The sequence below is a fragment of the Tursiops truncatus genome, chromosome 4 (genome assembly GCF_011762595.2).
Source record: "Tursiops truncatus isolate mTurTru1 chromosome 4, mTurTru1.mat.Y, whole genome shotgun sequence".
In the NCBI taxonomy this organism is placed as follows: domain Eukaryota; kingdom Metazoa; phylum Chordata; class Mammalia; order Artiodactyla; family Delphinidae; genus Tursiops; species Tursiops truncatus.
Genome location: NC_047037.1, coordinates 26,520,248 through 26,533,548, shown reverse-complemented (window position 1 = coordinate 26,533,548; position 13,301 = coordinate 26,520,248). Strand labels below are relative to the sequence as shown.

Below are 13,301 nucleotides of genomic sequence, written 5' to 3'. Positions count from 1 at the left end.
ACCGCAAAAGTCTCCTTCGGCAATATCACTCTCAACTCTCAGGGGACTTTCCAGTTGTTCTTCCCAACGGTTTCATTGTCGGGAGGGCTGTTCAGTCAAAGTAATTTGAATTGTCTGCCAGGAAGAAACACTGAGTTGCACTGAAAGCTATGGTATATTCGGCTGGTGGGGGGGAGAGGGATGGAAGGATATGGAAGGAAGGCAGGAAAACCTGGGGCCCAGATCTATGGGGGGAATAGGAGTTTGAGAACCGTCCTTTGCTGCCTCCTCCAAAAGAATGTTTTCAGCTCTCCCTCTCCCCCTCCCAGAGCAGCTGCTAACGATGTGCTAGTACCAGTGGGCCCGAGTTCCCGAAGGGCTGCTTCTATAATAATCCTAACTACCCACTGCCTTAAAGCATGCTGGTCCCCAGCAAATGGGATGCCTGGCAAGACAGCCCTTCTTAGCTCACAAAAATAGATGGTGTTATACCACCTGTCTGGGCAGGACCGTTTCCCAGTTACTCTCCAAGGTGCATTAGGTCGTGTGATCTTCCCTCTTGCCCTCATCTGTGGCTAATATCAGACAGGAAAAGGAAGGGCCTCCGACTGCGGTGGCTGCAGGCCGTAGCTGAGAGTATCTGGATTCCCAAGGCCTGACATCAGCCTATAGGGAACGCAGGGACAAGCAATTATCTGGGTCCACATCTCACCTTCTGTTTATGAGAGGTGCATGCAGACTGTGTAGCCAAGTACCCGAGAGCTATTGTTAGTACTTTTAAAATTTCACTTTTATCGTTGTAAGAATAATCATTATTATGGGTGCCATAAACAAGCAGGCTAATGGCGTCTGCCACCCGTGACCCTCTCCACCACCATCTTCTGCCCTCAGCGACTCACTCTTTGTGCTGTTTCAGTACCAATGACATCACACCCCTCTCTCCCTCTGTGTTAGCTTACATGTCTACTCACTCTCTACCCTCGTCCTGGAAGGTCCCTCTCTGTCTCGTTCTCCATTATTGCTGACAAAAACCTCTACCTTCAACCCCTCTTCCAGAAGACCCCACCACCCTGACCCCAGGCTGGTACCGTACACGCCCAACCACTATGTATGCTTCCAGCCACTAGCGCTCTCTCTCACACACGCTGGCAAGCCCTCGGTGGTGATTATCTGTTTATTAAACCAGACAAGGATCTCCTCCAGAGCCCAACTTATTGATTTGCCAGTAAGTCTCTGATCCCAGTACAGTCCCTTCAGCACAGTGGGAATCAAGGAAACTGATGGAAGATTTTGTCCATATGCAAGCGCAAGAGGACGAGAGAAAATGGTGGGGTGAACATACCCCCTACCTAGGGTGAGCAATCAGTCAGCAGTTGGGTCATAGGAGCCAGGATGACCCAACCTGACCTGACAAGAGTACGGCTCCCAAGAAAACCCAGAAACCACAGGCCATTTGAAAGAGAGATATACGTGTACCATTATTAATGACAGACTTTGTTAAGTGTATATTAACGTGCTTTTAGATTTTGCCAATGCTACACGAAGCCATTGAGATTGGCAAGCATTTAAAAAGTAAGTGTACGAAATTATTTATAACAACATATACCCGTTGAGAGCAAAAAATGTTTCTGGTATCCCTTAAAAACTAAACAAAATAAAATAATTATTTAAAATAGCTCTCTCATCTTTCGTGAATCCTTTCAAAATCTGTTTTCATAAATCTTTTATCATGCACAAAATACACCAGTCTGCTTAATGAGTAAATATACTTATTTAAATGATCTCTAGTTCACAAATTTTTCAATAAAAGCCCGCAAGATCAAAAATATTTGAAGACCACCGGCCCAGAGGTTGAGACTTCCACAAAGTGTGGTATCAGAAGGTCATGGTTGCCGTCCAGCTCCTCCCCTGTTGTCTGTGTGACCCCAGGCAATCCGCCGCACTCTACCCCATGGACTGTCCACTCCCCCATCAGTGAAATGGGAATGGTAACAGTACCCCCTCTAGTGTCTGTTAGGATTTCCTTTGCACTGTGCCTAGCGTATAGCAAGGACTCCATAACTACTAATCACTTTTTATTTTAAAGTAGGATTTTCATTTAGGACTGCCAACCTGTCCAGCATTCAAATACTCGGACACTCCCCTGGGAAACTTGGGGTCACAGTATCAGGCAAGGACAGCTAGGCTGTCCAGGAACCAGAAACACAGGAACAAGGGTTGGAAAGATGGGTCTGCTGACTGCCATGTTGCCGGGGCCTGGGACAGATGCCAGGATAAAGTCCACAGACGGCAATTGCATTCAACAGTTCTAGTGATGGAGAAAGTGCTCCCACCTCCACACTAAAGGCCACCCCTGGAGGCTGGAGGTAGGGAGCCGGCACCTCCAGGTCAGCGCCACACTGCAGTGAAGAAGAGAGACCAGACTGGCTAGTCTCCAGCCCTAGGACCAGCCTTCCATAAACTGGCAAGGGGAGGGGTGTCCTCTGCAAATGGTAGGGTTGGTGCCACAAAGGCAGAAAGTCTGGGAGCCCGAGCCCACCACTTACTTCCACACCTTGCCCACCCTGGAGAAGAAGATGGAGTGTCTCAGCCTACCCTTCCCCCAGGAACTTTGCCAAGGGATGCAGCAGCTCGTCAACTAGACTAACCAATCTACTTATTTAATTATATCACCAGTGCAGCTCCACTTCAGCAATGTGTCGTCATACTGCTCCATGCCAGCCCCTCAGATACTGAAGAGTTAGTCACGCAAAGTGCTTCTGCCCTTGAGAAGCTCAGAGTCTGCTGGGAGAGACAGACACACACCATGACCACGGGGAGAGCTATGAGAGGCTGGTGGAGGGGCGCTCATCTCCGGTCCCAAAGGAGACCAATCCTTCTCGAGCATTTATTCTGTGCCACACGTTGTTTTCAATCCTCTCAATGCCCTTACCCTCTTTACACATAAGGACATTGAGTGGTAGGTGGTTTCTCTAATACTATACGGCTTCTCAGAAGCAGCGCTGCTATTCAAATTCACATCTTTTTTTGGTTTGTTTTTTTTTTGCGGTACGCGGGCCTCTCACTGTTGTGGCCTCTCCCGCTGCGGAGCACAGGCTCCGGACGCGCAGGCTCAGCGGCCATGGCTCACGGGCCCAGCCGCTCTGCGGCACGTGGGATCCTCCTGGACCGGGGCACAAGCCCGTGTCCCCTGCATCAGCAGGCGGACTCCCAACTACTGCGCCATCAGGGAAGCCCTAAATTCACATCTTTTGACTGCTGTGTTCATGCTCTTCACATAAATTCGTGCCACCCAGCCTCAGGGGCTGCCTGGACATCCACCTGAGCAGTGGAGGTGATATTTGGGATCGCCCAGCCTCTCCTCCTGACCCAGCCTGAGCCTGAGGTTCAGTGACGGAGGAGGAGGACGGTGTGTCAGGGCCATGACCTGAGCTGTCCTCACTCCTGTGTTTTCCATGTGTCTGTCTTCCCACAGCCCCCAAATCAGCAGTTTTTGAAGAAATGCTTCACAACTTAGATTTCTGTGACATTTTAGTGCTGGGAGGGGACCTGGACCCCAAACAGGAGTGCTTGGAGATCAACCACAGTGAGCTCCACCAGCGACACCTGGACGCCACCAACTCCACGGCCGGCTACTCCATCTACGGTAAGGCCGTGCTCAGCCCTGCACCTGGTGGTCCCTTCTCAGTGGCCCTGTCCAGGGAGTCATGAGTGGGATGGCAGCTCCATCTCCTGTGGAGGTGGGTCAGGAGGGAACCCTTGACCTCAGAGCGTGGACTTCTAGCCCCTCCTTTGGCGAGCTATTCCAGTATCCAGGGGAATTGGCTCCCATTCCACTCCTGGGGAAATCTGTAGAAACTAGGCGGGTGCCTGCTCTTATCATGTTTGATCTCAGCAAGTATTACAGCAACATTTGGCAGATTGAGGCCATTCTGGTCAGAGCCCAATCTATGTGGAAATTCTGTGCTTCGGTTTAATTGGCTCCTCAGAATGTCTGCACTGGCACGCTGTCTGCCCCTAAACACCCTGAGCTCTTACCTCACCGACTTCAGGAGACCCACACCGCCAGCAGCTGCAGCCTGTCTCCCCAGCCCCTCTTCTGCCTTCTTATGACAGGTGTGGTCTCTTGACACAGGTGTGGGCTCCATGAGCCGCTATGAGCAGGTGCTACGTCACATCCGCTACCGCAACTGGCGTCCAGCTGCCCTGGAGGCCCGGCGGTTCAGGCTCAAGTGCTCGGAACTCAATGGGCGCTACAGCAGCAATGAGTTCAACTTGGAGGTGAGTGAGTCCCGCAGTTGTGAGGGACGCCCCGGACCGCCCAGTCATTCATTTCGCTTATTCGGGAGAACTGCGGCCACTGGTCCACCTGCCACTCCCGGCCCACTGCACCCCTCCCTGCTCTTCTCAGGTCAGCGTCCTCCATGAGGTCAGGGTCTCAGACAAGGAGCACGTCAACCACCTCATCGTGCAGCCGCCCTTCCTCCAGTCTGTCCACCACCCGGAATCCCAGACTGGCATCCAGCGCAGTTCAGGTAGGTCACATGGGAGGAGGGACCTCAGGACACCAGGTGCTGATGGTGACTCAAGACCATCCACGCAACACTTAGGGTGCAGCAGCGCCAGAGGCGCCCAGAACTGAAGGAGGTGCCGGGCTGTGGAGAAGCTATGGGCCTGGCTCTGAGGCACTCACGGCCTGAGGAGGGCGCAGGTCACATACACAAGAAGTTATGAGAAATGTGTAATAGCAGACGTTACAAAGGGCTGGGGTAAAATTTTGCAAGTCCTTGTAGACCCAACTCAAAGCTACATGCTGTATGTAGCCTTCCCTGAGCCCCTCGCACATGCTCACACACACGTATGCACCATATTGCAAAGTCTCCCACCCTTATTTCTGTTCCAGTACCTTCCATATTGTCTTCCTATCTGGCGGGCACTTCTGTCTGTCCCGACTGAACTCCACAGTTTCTAGCTCTCAGGGAGAGGGGAAGGGGGCTGCCCTATGCTTTGATGGAAAAAGCAAGAGATCAGAGAATGTGCACTTATTGAGCACCTACTATGTGCCTCTGTGGAAATTCACATAGATGATTTCATTTGCTCCTCACAACTACCCCTGGGATAGGAATGATGACGTCTACTATATAGATGAAAAAAGTGAAGCCCAGACAGAGTAAGGTTCTGACGCAGAGCTCTCCAACTGGGCAGCGTAAGGCAGACTTTAACCTACACGTGGATGTTTCAATCGTGTTCCATCCCCAGGGTGAGCTAGTCCCTCGCTCACCACGTCCTGTGAATTCCTTCCTCCTTCCAGTGGTCCCGAGCATCGCCACGGTGGTCATCATCATCTCCGTGTGCATGCTAGTGTTTGTCGTGGCCATGGGCATGTACCGGGTCCGGATCGCCCACCAGCACTTCACCCAGGAGTCTGAGGCTGCCAAGGAAGCCGAGATGGATTGGGACGACTCGGCACTTACTATCACGGTCAACCCCATGGAGGTAACAGTCGTCACGCGGGGTCTGGGAGTTCAGAGCGGGGGCTGGGAGTTCAGAGTGGGATGTTCAGAGCGGGATGCCCAGCCCCACTGGTCCTTCCCTTCTCTGGGCTCCTCCAGCCTCTCAACCTGCGTAAGCCACACTTACCCACCAAATGCATTCACTGCTTAAAAACGTGTGAATTGCTCTCACCCAACAAACAAAAGCAGACATTTCTTAAGGCAAGCAGCCACGTAGTGTCTGTCCCTGGCCTCCCCTGTAGTATTTAGCTCAGAGCTGACTCACTCTCAGGGACTCGGTATTGAATTTTTGATTAGCTACCAGTATAAATTAGATGGCTTTGCTCCATCTGCCTGCAGAGCTCACTTAAAGTCTCAGAATACGTTAATACAAAAACCCAATGGTAATACCTGCCATTTATTGAGCCCCCGTCATGCCAGCACTGCACGGGGTCCTCAACACGCACCACCTCATTTAATCTTCCCAGCAACCTGTGAAGTGGGAGTCACCCTCCTCATTTACCAAGGTAGGACCAACTCAGAGAGGGAAAGTAAAGTACCCAAACTCCCAGAACTGGTAACGGCACCACCAGTATTCAAACCCACGCCTGTCTGATTCTAGTTATCTCTCCAGTTGGCCATCAGCCCCCAGAATCCACCCATGAGTGTCCAAATGTCCCTGATCTGGACATAGGACACTCAAGAAAAGCCGCTTCCGTCGGGCCCTTTGGTCTGCCCATGGCTGCTGGGTGGGGGGAAAGGCAGGAGTAAGAAAGCGAGGGAGTCAGTGGCCATGAGGAGGAGCCACTGAGGAATGAAAAGTATCCCAGCCGGTCCCCAGTCTCCCCGCCTCACCTGGCCTCCTGCTCCAACTTCAGAGCCAGCGTGCCAATGCCGGTCAGCTCCCAGCGTGTGCTGTAGGGATGGGGCTGAGTGCACCACTCTGGGGACCCCAGCATTTCCACCTTCAGAGCGCTGAGCCTTGGGCCTAGGAGGCAAGGTCATTATGCCTGGAGCGCTCTGAGTACCCGGCCAGAGCGTGCTCACCAAGGGCTAACCCGGTGATGCCTGCAATCAGGGAAGCATGAGCAGGGAGAGCCTTTGGGGCTGTCCAGGGAAGACTTCTTGGAGCCTCAGCCAGGCCTTGAAGAACGAGTAGGATCTGGGGGAGGCAAAGGTAGAAGAGAAAACACTCCAGAGATGGGATGTAGCCAAGCATGGGCTCACATCTCTTATGGCTGGTTTATGAACTCAAAACATAAATCCAGAAATAAGATTTGACTGGAATTGCCAAAAAGCTGGGAGGAGGGGGAGGGCACTGGAAAAGCGTGGGGTAGAGTTTGAGGACACAAACCCCGCGGGTGAGGGACAGGTGTGGAAAATGAGGACCGTGAACTTTGTCCTTCTGAAAGGAGTATTTTTGAGGGGCGGCACAGCCGAGTCTCGGCGTAGAAGACCTTCTGCTCCCAGGGACATTATTTTCCCACCTGGAAGAGGCGTACAAGTTTAAATGCTATCCTCGCATTGAGAAGCAAGTCATTAAAGACTTGGACACCTATGTAGACAGGTTTCAGAAATGCCAGAAAAGAAACTTTGGCCCGAAAGCCTCCCTGAATGATGGATGGGATCGGCCTCAATGTCCAATGTTTAAAACGCAACGATTTACCTTGAGTTTGGGTCCTGGAATTTGCCATTTCTTGTCTTTGTCCTCTGCCCTCCGATTGTCTTTCACCAAAGGACTTCCCTTCCAGGAAGCCCATCTCCCAGCCCAAGGGTTTAGCATCAAGGGAAGGAGTTGCAAGGGGCCCTAAACGTCTCCTTAATGGAGGGAGAAACTTAAATTACAGCGTGGCTCCTGGTTGATCCCTGATGAGCGTTTCCCTTCTCTCCCTGCCATCCAGAAACACGGAGCCCCAGGGCGTGGGGAAGATGAGACCGAGGAAGAGGAAGAGGAAGACCTAAGCTCGAGCAGCAGCGACTCCGAAGGCAGTGACGAGGAGTATGGGGTGGGCAGGGGCGGACACGGGCAGGGCGGAGCCGCGCAAGCGCAGCTGGAGTGGGATGACTCCACCCTCCCCTACTAGTGCCCGCCTTCTGCACCCGCCCACGTGTCCCTTTTGGAAGCCCCACCCCGATGTACGCCCCAGCCTATCACGTCGCCTCTGACTTCTATGACAGGTCCCGGCAGGCCTTCCCCAGCATCCTGGAGCCCACCCTTTATGCCTTGGGTACTCCCCGCGTCCCAGCCCTGGGGTGGTTCCCAGAAGCCCAGCGTCATCCTCACTGGGGACTTCAGGGGGGACTTTGTCCTGTGGCCCCCACTTCTCTTGCACTGGGCTCACCCAGCAGCCTGGATCCGTGGGTACCGTGTTTGCTCTTCCCTGCAGGGGAAAAGGTCAGCCTTCATGTCGCTCCCCTACCTGGGCTCCACGTTCACAGGGCCCTGAGGTCCCAACCCCCCGTGCGGGCACTGACTCCGTGGTGTCTCCACACCGACCGTCAGGTTCTTCGCACCTGACTCTCCAGGCTGCTTCCTACAAGCAGGATGGTCAGACTCCACACACTCGAGGTCTAAGTCCTCAGCACTTCAAAGGAACGTCCGTACCGAATTAAGTTTGCAGGGAAGGGTTTGCCTAGGCTGTCCCCACTGCTCCCCTCGCCCCGCCACACACACGTGCTCTTCCCTTTTGGAGAGCCTTTCCCTTTGTCCTTTTTGAGGCCACAGAAGCTCATAGGAAAAGTCCGAAGCCAAGAGCAGGCCCTTGGCTACAGCAGGGCCTGGTTCCAGCCAAAGTTCTCTGAGAACCTGCCTTCCTGGTAGCTGCTGAGACCCGCGGTGCTGCCCTGCTGGGGGCTCCCACCACACGACACCATGAGGGCCAGGAAGCATGACACGTAGCCACTGCCCTGGGTGACCGCTGTGACAAGCCCACAGCCAGGGATCAGAAGGAAGGGCTTCACGGTGGACGCAGAGCTGGGTGACAGGGGTGGCTGGGCTCTCCTGGGCCAGAGGGCGACCCCAAGGTTGACAAGGCTCTCACTGTCCAGTCTTAGGGTCCCTCATCCCCTAGTTCACAGTTTTGCCTCTTGAGAAGAAACACTCCTCTTGGATGTTTTGGAACAAGCATGAACTGCGCCGAGTCTGAAATAAGAGTTTGGAGATTTAACTGCTAGAAATTAGAAGCATCTTTGCCATAATAACAGCTTCTTTCTTCTCAGAAAAGGAACAATGCTTTGGGTGGAGGGCAAATATATCCAAAAACCATTTCCTTCTTTCCTTCTTCTTTGTTTTAATAAGGAAACCTTTTCCATCTTCATCTTAACATGGACACTTTTGGAGGAGAACTGTTGCTATAGTAACTGGTCTGTGATCTTTTCTCGCGGAGAGTATAGCAGGCAAGAGCTAGGGCTGTTAGAGGACTTCCATGAGGCTCTAAGAACGTCTTTGTTTCAAATGTCTTGGGCTTTTTTTGTCCTCAGTATGTATGATCTGTCCCCTCTCTCCCCCACCCCAATTCCCAGCCCATCCCGTACTGGCACGGGCACAGAGCTGGCCCCTAGGCACAGGGTATTCAGGTGCAAAAGAAAGGTCGGAATCTGTTCATCCTACTCCCTGTATCAGAGAGACACAGCTACTCTCCTACTCAGAGAGCGCTTATGAAGGGGGACCACCATCAATGTCTTTTAGTCTGACCTCCACCCAGTGAGGATCTGTGACAGGTCTTTGCAACTTTCTGATTTGAAGAAACCACCTTAGGCAGCCTTTTCCTTCGCCTAAGGTGTTTTTTGCATCTGTTTCCTCCTTTGAGCCTCACAATAATCCCATGAGGGAATGGGGAACGCCTGTTGTTAGACCCATTTTCATGATGAGTAAACTGAGGTTCAGAGATTCAGCATCTTGCTCAGAGTCATTCTGAGGCATAGACAAGATGGGACTCCCCACTCTTGGCCCAGTGCCTACCACCCTGATTCTACCTATTCGTATTCATGCAGCTAACAGGCATTGCTGAGGACCTACTACGTGCCAAGCGCTCTACCAGCAGCTGTGGGAAAGGGAGAAAGTGGAAGAAGCTCCTCCCTCAGAGGACTTGATAGTTGCAGAGGAGAAACAGGCAGGCATAGAAATCATACAAGAGACAAACGCAGAGGGAGGGAGAGGAGAAGTCACAGGCTCTGATTTTCCCCTCCTTAGAAAAGACACTGGCAGAAGTTTGGGATTTTATATTCATTGAATGGAAATAGACACCTCTGTGAATTTTCCCAGTCAAATAGCCCTTTTCTATCAGGCAGGGTGTGCACATGTAGAAGGAGAAAATCTTGGATTTTTAGTCCTCACAGACCCCTTAGTTAAATAAAAAGAGACTTTTTAGCCAGCCATTTAGGAGCTAACAGAATTCTTCCAAAATTAAGGCAGTAAAATGAGTACTGTATTTATAGGTTTAAAGCCAATTCTTTTTGAATTGGAGTTTGATTTAAAACATTTAAGTCCGGTGTTCATGAGAGTGCTTTCTCCTGCTAGGGCTTTCGTTTTGGCTGTGGTGGGGAAGGTGGTCTGGTGCCCTCCAACTGCCTTCTATGGCTACATCACTTATTCACGGCTCGGTGAGCTGCTTGGGGCATGTGAAACCATTTTGTGGGTTTTTCAGGGCTGGGGGGGGGCGGGGGGAGGGAACAGGTGAAAGTGGAGCTTGTCATATGTAGAGAAACAATGGGGTCAAGTCCCCTTGTTTCCCACTGAGCCCTTTCCATCAGCTCCTGCCGTGGAAGGTCACCCTGCATGCCAGCCCCAAGGACAAGGCACTTGAAGTGATGCTGCTGGGTCAGTGGGCATTTATCGTGTTCCCAGCACCCTGCTCAGCGCCATGGGTGAGAATAAGAAGGGGAGACTATATAAAAGTAGCAGAAGCTTCGGGGAGTATCCAGGTGAGTGGTGAGTAATGTGATCTGCCCTCTCGCAGGGATTCTAACCGCGGGTGGAAAATGCCATTCATAAGGCCAGCGTTGTCCAGGCTCCATCTGCTGGCACCTGGGAACCAAAACTCCCAGATGGCCAGATCCCCTGTGGCTTCTCACCCAGACAGCAGCAGCAGTACATGTACACTCGTACCGGGGGGAACAGCTGACCAGTTTGGCCCCAGGCCAGACCAGTGCTTGTCTTGCCAAGTGTATGACCAGATCGTGCTCTCTGGAGGTTGCAAATACATAGGCGGAAACCTCTCACACGACTCGGGTGACAGGGCGGAAGTGAAAGAAGAGGTTGAGGTGAAGAAGTCAGTACAGAATGAGTTGCCCTAGTGGAGTAAAGCAATCAGCTAGTTGGTCATCAGTCTTAAAGAACGAGAAAGGTACATTCTAGTAGGTTTAATCAAATGCTATAAATCTGACCAAGGCCCCAGTTCATCTAGCTACCAAAAACGTGCATTCTGCTTTCACCACCTCTTTCTTGAATGTACACAGCCATGCTATCAAGCAGGGCTTAGCCCACCCACCTCTGCTTGTAGCAAGGGCTGTGCCTGGCGGACCCAGACCCTGCATGGAGTTGGGCTCCTGAAGGGGAGCAATGTCCTCTGTTCCTATACAACAGGGACTGGCAAACTTCACCTGTAAAGATCCAGTTAGTAAGTGTTTCGGGCTTTGCAGGCCGTGCGGTCTCTGCTGCAGGTATTTGACCCTGCTACGGTAGCATATGCTTAAATGAATGGATACGGCTATATTTCCCAAAAAACTTTACACTAAGAAGGAGCAGGCAATTTGAATTCATATTGTCATCACATGTCACAAAATTTTATGACTCTTTTGATTTTTATTTTCAAGCATTTAAAAATGGAGAAACCCTTCTGAGCCCACTGGCCTTTCAAAACCTAGCAGCCGGCCAGATTTTGCCCAGGGGCCGTGGTTTGCACACCTCAACCATGTGTGTGGGGAAAGCAGCCTTCCGGCTGCCAAGGGAAAGCAGGTTCCTATCTTAGGCCCTCCCATCAGCTACCCCGTGGTCTTTGCCTGCAAAATAAACAGCAAATAACACCACAGTCCTTAATTAAGCTGTTTTTAAAATCCATGTTCGGGGGGAAAACCAAACCCAAAACCAAAAAATACTTATTGCTCGTTGAGTTGCCTCAAACGCAGGCAAGCATTCCTCAAGAACTGAAAGGCTTGGGTCCAGGAACCTGCTGACCGCGGAGTACAAACCCCATTGAGCTAAGGGCTAACTCCCAGGCCCAGGGCCTTCCCCCAATGGCTCAGCCCATAATGATTTCTAAGCAGGAATGTTCATTATTTCAGACTGATTTCCATTCAGCCCTGCTCATGCCATCACTCTAAAAATGATCTAAAAGTCTTGTGACCGTTTGAATCAATACAGCATAATCAGTAGAAAGGCTGCCCCGGCACACTTCAAAATTAGCATTCTTCTTGGCTGTATGATTCAATTTTAGCCAAAGGAGGACTTTTTCTTAACCGTCCTCTCATTTAAATTAACCAAATCAGTTTTACAAAAAAGTGAGAGAGCTGGTCTAATCCTCAAAAAATTTACCAGTGCAAAGTAGATGTTTTTCAGGGAAGATCGTTCTGAGGCCTCTGGGGGGTCCCCAAAGCCTCCTGCCATGTATTCTGACAGGCTACGGGTGCTACACCATTCTCTAGCTGCATCAGACATTTATCGAGGCTGTCAAGCCAAAGCCCTGGGCACAATTGAATTTTCATGGAACCACTTTCCGTTGTCCAGCTGTAGGCAAAGGAAATGAGTAATGCAAGTTTTGAAGGCTACCCCGGCACCTTCATCTCCCTGCCTTTATTTGCTTTACTTTATACATTTATTCTGTACCTGCTTTATAGACCTTGCCCTAGTTTTCCTTTGGGCAGCAACCAGAAAGAAGAGTTAGTTGACTTGGTAAGAAGTGGGTTAGAAGCCAAACGTGACTATCCCAGGGAGGCGAAAAGAGACAGAAGATGTCACCTCCAGCAGCACCCCAGAAAGCAATCAGACACCCCCTGTATGCCATCAGTGAACAGATGGGATTCCGTGTTTGCAGCTATGTTCAATGTACTTCAGCAAACCCTTGCTCAGCGCCCGTGGCGCGCCACCCCCGGTGCCAGGAATGGGGAAGGGAGGATGGATGAGTCGTGGCCCTGCCCGTGAGGATCTCCTGGTCTTGGAAGCTGCTGGGATGTTCCCTCTGCTGAGCTGGAGGCTGTCTATGAGCCATCAGGACTGGGGGGACAGAAGTTTGGGGTTGGGAGAGGGGGGATACCTTGCTCTGCCAGTTCTCCACCCTAAGTCAGGTGGTAGGTGTGATTCTGGGAGCCCTGCCACACATTGCTGAGGCCAAGTGGAGAACTTTCTAGGGAAGCAGGCAGTGCTTCCCTATGCGTTTCTTAATTCCACCCCAGGCTGACTCAGTTTACCTGCTGAGGGAAGCCAGTCACCCCGCCTACGGGGCAGAAATAACATGGCCGAGGGCTAGGATTCAGTGAAAGCAACCAAAGGAAGTTGGTTTTTTTTGGGGGGGGGATTTTTTTTTTTTTATATTCGAACAGAAAGTCACAAAAATTATAATCATCCTCATCAGTTCACTCAGTCCCATGTAATTAATTTTTTTCATCTTGATCTTTTGTTAGCACTTTTATGAATTCATCAGTTTTCCATTAGAGTTCTGAAAATGCTTATTCATTCAGTTCAGCAGTACAGTCAGTTACCAGAAACCTGTACTTGTCAGAGTCTTTTCCATGAATTCCTTGAAGATGAAACCCTTTAATAGGAACATTTTTGCGAAAGCATCAGAGTACACCCAGAACTGTCTGTAAATGACAAAAGACTTAAAAATGACCACG

At 51.1% G+C, this 13,301-nt stretch overlaps 1 protein-coding gene across 1 annotated transcript in view; it reads left to right on the top strand.

The window, feature by feature from the left end:
• CLSTN2 (calsyntenin 2) overlaps positions 1 to 8,816 on the top strand; it is a 634,053-nt gene extending 625,237 nt beyond the window's left edge. Inside the window, exons 13-17 of the mRNA XM_033855350.2 lie at positions 3,455 to 3,625; positions 4,115 to 4,260; positions 4,391 to 4,514; positions 5,291 to 5,475; positions 7,373 to 8,816. Of these exons, the coding sequence (XP_033711241.1) occupies positions 3,455 to 3,625; positions 4,115 to 4,260; positions 4,391 to 4,514; positions 5,291 to 5,475; positions 7,373 to 7,555 (809 nt within the window). The 3' untranslated portion in view covers positions 7,556 to 8,816. The remainder of the gene's footprint in view (positions 1 to 3,454; positions 3,626 to 4,114; positions 4,261 to 4,390; positions 4,515 to 5,290; positions 5,476 to 7,372) is intronic.
• The last annotated feature ends 4,485 nt before the right edge of the window (positions 8,817 to 13,301 follow it).